Source organism: Manis pentadactyla, chromosome X (genome assembly GCF_030020395.1).
Source record: "Manis pentadactyla isolate mManPen7 chromosome X, mManPen7.hap1, whole genome shotgun sequence".
Classification (NCBI taxonomy): domain Eukaryota; kingdom Metazoa; phylum Chordata; class Mammalia; order Pholidota; family Manidae; genus Manis; species Manis pentadactyla.
Window position 1 is genome coordinate 96844284 of NC_080038.1, and position 5555 is coordinate 96849838.

The 5555-nt window shown below is 46.2% G+C and overlaps 1 protein-coding gene across 5 annotated transcripts; it reads left to right on the forward strand.

Annotated features, from left to right (window-relative positions):
* Positions 1-264: 264 nt before the first annotated feature.
* ARMCX3 (armadillo repeat containing X-linked 3) lies at positions 265-4990 on the forward strand. 5 transcript variants are annotated; one of them, XM_036932808.2, is made up of 5 exons: positions 265-404; positions 939-1018; positions 1281-1341; positions 1597-1666; positions 1946-4990. In XM_036932808.2, exon 5 carries the CDS (start codon positions 2092-2094, stop codon positions 3229-3231), a length of 1140 nt encoding a protein of 379 aa, XP_036788703.1. In that variant the 5' UTR covers positions 265-404; positions 939-1018; positions 1281-1341; positions 1597-1666; positions 1946-2091; the 3' UTR covers positions 3232-4990. The 5 variants fall into 5 exon arrangements, with proteins under 5 accessions (XP_036788703.1, XP_036788704.1, XP_036788705.1 ...); XM_036932805.2 differs by having other exon boundaries at positions 272-404; positions 911-1018; XM_036932809.2 differs by lacking the exon at positions 939-1018 and having other exon boundaries at positions 266-404.
* The last annotated feature ends 565 nt before the right edge of the window (positions 4991-5555 follow it).

The window sequence follows — 5555 nt, forward strand, 5'->3', positions numbered from 1 at the left end:
TTGCTGTCCCAGAAGCTTACGGAAGGAAGAGGCAATTTTTCAAAAAGTGCAAGTGGCCAGGAGCCCCAGGGGAGGATGCTGTCCCTTTCTGGTAACCGGAGGAGGGCAAACACAACTACAGGGAGAAGAGATTAGCAAAGAAGAGTAATAGGGCCTGGTCTCGGGGAGGGAATGGAGGGGGGCGGGTCCTCTTCTGCCGCACTGCTGGTGGGAGGGGAAATTGGGGACCCGAGTTGGTGGATGACGTAGCTCTCACGTGACCAAGAGCTGACGTGTGCAGAAGTCCTTCTTGTTCTAGTCGTTGTTCCCGTCTGAGTACCAGCTCCCCATTGCCCTGAGGGCGAGAGGGCCTGCGGCAGAGGGAAAAAGGAGGAGAAGAAGGAAGTCGTCCCGGATCCCAGCAGGTCAGTGCTTGGGAGATTCCATAAGATGGGGGTGGCCGAGGGCGTAGGGCGGAGACCGTCGCGGGTCCCGAGGCGCCTTCGTCGTTTCTCCCACTCGCCGCCGGCTTTTCAAGACATCTGTCCCGCCCGCAGCCCATTTCGGTGCTGCGAAATGGTGACCGGGGGCTGTTTGGGGAGGAGCCCAGAGATCAGGAGGTGGGAATCTGCTGGAAGCCGAGGCCGTAATCCGGAAAGGGAGCTGTGGCCTGGGTGTTGGCCCCCGGTCCTCCAGGACAGTGCCAGCGGGGAAAGGTTGGACTTGAAGGGGGGTGGGAATGTGTGTGCAGTGATGTGTCAGCAGAACTCCGAGAGGGGTGATGGGGTGGGGAACCTTTGACAACCAGGTCTCCGGATTAGGAAAGAGTTTTACGTTCTGGGGACTGGTCCGTCCACCAAGCACTCACTAGTGGCTGCTTCCCGTCTTCCTGACTGTGGCTGTGCCTTCTGCACCATGGCTCTGTGTATAGTGGGTCCGAGGCTCTCCCGGGTTGCCAGTCTTTCCGTAGGTTGCGGCGCTACACTAGGAAAGAAAAGAGGAAGGAAATTAACCCCGATCGGTGAAGGTCGATTCGAGGGTAAGGCTGTCTGGGGACCCTAAGAGGGGCGGTGGTGGGGGTGGGAAGAAAGCAGAGATGGCAATAATCTAGGTTAGGTCTGAGTCTGAGTGTGTTTCTTGCACTCCCAGGACTGTGGCGAAATGGCGTGCGGGGTGTGTGTGTCGCGGGGGTGGAGGGGTGGGGAAGAATGATAGAAGGGGAAACCTATCAGATAGTTTGTTCATAATCCTCCTCTCTCAACAGCACTTAGTCCCCATGTTTTCGATCTGTCATCCTCCAGGTCGGCTGTAGCAGGTGGCACCACTTGAAGAGAGGGAGGAAGTTTCCTCGGATCAGTAGAGGTCGGTGTAGGCGTGGGGGCTGGCTGGGATGGGGGAGGGGCGGGAAATCAGCCGCGGTTGGACAAGCTTACCCAATCCTACCTTATTCTCTAACATCCCTCCCATTTCAGGCTAGGGAAAGGGCAGGCATGTGCATGTTTTGGTGGTATAGAGAGGTTTAGAAAAATGACAAGTCTGGATGGAGAATCATGACAGCACCCAAGAACAGTCAGTCCATCAAGCCCTCAGTGCTCACTGGCTCTGGTCTCTCCGCAGATTGCAAGGGTTGTTGGGCGTGGCACACCTCCAGGGGAGGGAAGAAGGGGTGGACTGCTGTTTGGAGCAGGTTAGTGCAAGGGTGCCATACCTTGGGGACACCTGAGTTTGGGGTGGCTAAGGCCCCAGCAGAGACTATGGGTTCGGTTAAATTTGTCTAGGCTTGGGAAGGGGTGGGCTGGGGGAAGTAGGGGGAGGGTGAAATGAGGGGGATATAAAGAGTTTGTTAACAATGTGCACTTCCTACAAGTACTCACTTATTACTCTCCTGTCCCTCTGTGCAACTCCCTGCATGGGGCAACATAAAGAGAAGAGAAAATCAAACCCCATTTCCTTCTTCCACCCCTAGGTCCACCTCCAGTATTAGCTACTGTGGCCTTGAAGTGGCTGAAGACGACCACCATCCACAGGCCTGTACCCAGGCCCATAGCCCTCCTGTCCCAGCCTGAGTGACTGCTCTCTTCCTTGGTCCCTGCTGTTGTCAGGGACGGGTGCATGGGCTCCGCCAGGAAAGTAGGCTGGGTGACTGCGGGACTGGTGATTGGGGCTGGCGCCTGCTATTGCATTTATAGGCTGACTCGGGGAAGAAAACAGAACAAGGAGAAAATGGCTGAGGGTGGGCCTGGGGATGTGGACGATGCTGGGGACTGTCCTGGGGCCAGGTACAATGACTGGTCTGATGATGATGACGACAGCAGTGACAACAAGGGTATAGTGTGGTACCCTCCTTGGGCCCGGATTGGGACTGAGGCCGGGACCAGAGCTAGGGCCAGGGCAAGGGCCAGGGCCACCCGGGCTCGTCGGGCTGTCCAGAAACGGGCTTCACCCAATTCGGATGATACTATTTTGTCCCCTCAAGAGCTGCAAAAAGTTCTTTGCTTGGTCGAGATGTCTGAAAAGCCTTATATTCTTGAAGCGGCTTTAATTGCTCTGGGTAACAATGCTGCTTATGCATTTAACAGAGATATTATTCGGGATCTGGGTGGTCTCCCAATTGTTGCAAAGATTCTCAATACTCGGGATCCCATAGTTAAGGAAAAGGCTTTAATTGTCCTGAATAACTTGAGTGTGAATGCTGAAAATCAGCGCAGGCTTAAGATATACATGAATCAAGTGTGTGATGACACAGTCACTTCTCGCTTGAACTCATCTGTGCAGCTGGCTGGACTAAGATTGCTTACGAATATGACTGTTACTAATGAGTATCAGCATATGCTTGCTAATTCCATTTCTGACTTTTTTCGTTTATTTTCAGCGGGAAATGAAGAAACCAAATTTCAGGTTTTGAAACTCCTTTTGAATTTGGCTGAAAATCCAGCCATGACTAGGGAACTGCTTAGGGCCCAAGTACCATCTTCACTGGGCTCCCTCTTTAATAAGAAGGAGAACAAAGAGGTTATTCTTAAACTTCTGGTCATGTTTGAGAACGTAAATGACAATTTTAAATGGGAAGAAAATGAACCTACCCAGAATGAATTCAGTGAAGGTTCACTTTTTTTCTTTTTAAAAGAATTTCAAGTGTGTGCTGATAAGATTCTGGGGCTAGAAAGTCACCATGACTTCTTGGTGAAAGTAAAAGTTGGAAAATTCATGGCCAAACTGGCTGAGCATATGTTTCCAAAGAGCCAGGAATAAGCTTTTGATCTTGTAGTTTAGAACAACACAAGTTGTAAACTATTCCTTTTCTCCACCTTGTTTATATGGTAAAGGAATCCTTTCAGCTGCCAATTTTGAATAATGAATATCATATTGTATCATCAACGCTGATATTTATCTGAGTTGGTCTTCAGGTCTAAGCTGGATGAGTGGTTATCACTGCCTGTTCTGAAAACATGTTTGTTGCTTTTTATCTCACTGCCTAGATTGAACTATTTTTACTATTTCTTCTGCATAAGTGACAGTGAACCAATTTGTCATAAGTAAACTCCCTCCTGTCATTTGCATTGACTTCATTTGTGTATCATCAACAAAGTTATGTGTTAATGCTGGAAAGAAAGAAATAAGAAAGGAAGAAACCATCCTTGTCCTTTGGGTTATAATCTAGTTGGAGAGATAGGAAAAACACAAACAAAAAGATAACTGAGAATATCTGGAGCATATACTCGTTGTCAAATGTGTGCTCTCAGAGCACAGGGGAAGCATAGGCTTCTGAGGGATATAGTAGTCAGCTACAGATTCATGGAGGAAGATTCATGAGTCCTGAATAGGGTGGGTAGTTAGGACATTCCATGAGATTGGAATGAGGAGGGACTGGTGTGAGAAAGGCATAGACGTAGGAACTCTCTTCTCTGACAATGAGGAGACTAGTCTGCTTAGAGTGGAGAGTGTGGGGAATGGAAGCAAATGAATTTGGAAAGCCGGGTGATGGCAGTTTGTGGAGAGCTATTTGAATATTATCCCCCTGAACACCAAGGGCCATTAAATATTTTTGGCTAGAAAGAATAATTGGAATTCATATAAAAGTCCCTCTCTCATCTATTGTGCAGTGTCCATGAGGATGTGGCCAAATGGACCCTTTCAAACCCTGGTGGTAGGAATGAGTTTACACTGGCACAAGGTTTGTGGAGGGCCTTTTGGTAATACATAAGCCTTAAAATATGTAAACCCTTTTTTCCTAAGGAAATGATCAAATAATTGGCCAAAGACAATATGTATAAGGCTGTTCATCCCAGCACTGTGACTAAAATAGTGAAAATTGGAAATAATTCAAGTGTCTGGTACACTGGATTGGTTAAATAAATTAAGGAAAGCTCATACAATATATAATAAATATGTTGATTCAGATCCACTTTTGCCAGGAAAAGATAGTCATAATTCATTGGTAAGTGAGAAGGGTAGGTTAGATAGCCATACTCATAGTGTGATTCCATTTTTTTATAATAATAAAACATATGTTTAAGTAGACATAAAAAAAAACTCTGGAATTACAGACACCCAAATAGTAACAGTATTTATCTTTGGGTGGAAGGATAATGAGTGATCTTTAACTTTTTGCTTTTTATTCATGTATGTACTCTTATTTATCTAAAATGAATATTGATTTTTCAGACATTTTTGAAAGAGGAAAGTGTTGGGAATGAAGCAAGTGATTGGAGCATGTACTGAATGGAAAAAATGTTTAGATAAAACATGAGAAGGATTGGAGTTTCCTCTGAAATGATAGCTGAGTAGTGAAGATGGGACTCATTGTGAGAATTAAATGAAGTAATACATGCCAAATACTTAGACTGTTCTGGCACATAGCAGTTAGTTAAGAAAAATGAGCACCCTTAATTCCCTAGAATGCAGGGTGGATAGTGATTTTGGTTGACCTTTGTTTTGCTGGGGGCATTCTGCCATGTGTCAGTGTCATTTAATACATAATAACAACAATAAAGGTTAGCATTTATTAAGAGACTACTGTGTAGAGTTATGTCATTCCTGCAATGCAACTGCTAAAATAATATCTCAAAGGAATAGGGTTTCCTTATTTCTAAGGACTCAAAGTGTTTCCTCAGATATGATCTCTCCAGCCCCCACAACATATTCCTAGTTGGTTTAGGGATGTTATCCTTCTTTAAATGAGGCCAGGAAAAGGTAAAATCTTCTATTCACTTATGATCTGGTTTTAGCCCTAGGCTTCCATATGGTGACCCTACTGAATCATGCACATGTGGGGACTCATTTAACATCAGAGTGGGGTGGGGGAAAAGGGAACTAAAATTTTTATTGCTCTATTATTAGGAGGAAAAGATTTGGGAGGGGACAGCTAATCCCCTCAAAATAAATTGAGTTTGAGGTACCTGTGCGACATTCAGATGGAGACACCCTATTGTCATTTGAATGTGTTGACCTGGTGCTCAGAAGAGAAGACTAGGCTGCAAATAAAGATTTGGGAGCCAAAAGAGGATGAATGATAATTTAGGATATAGGAGTGGGTGTGATCCCCAGAGAGAGGGTGCAGAATGTAGGAGTGAAGG

Excerpts from the sequence above, each read along its gene's own strand:
- ARMCX3 (XM_036932808.2), top strand. The coding sequence starts at position 2,092 with ATGGGCTCCGCCAGGAAAGTAGGCTGGGTGACTGCGGGACTGGTGATT.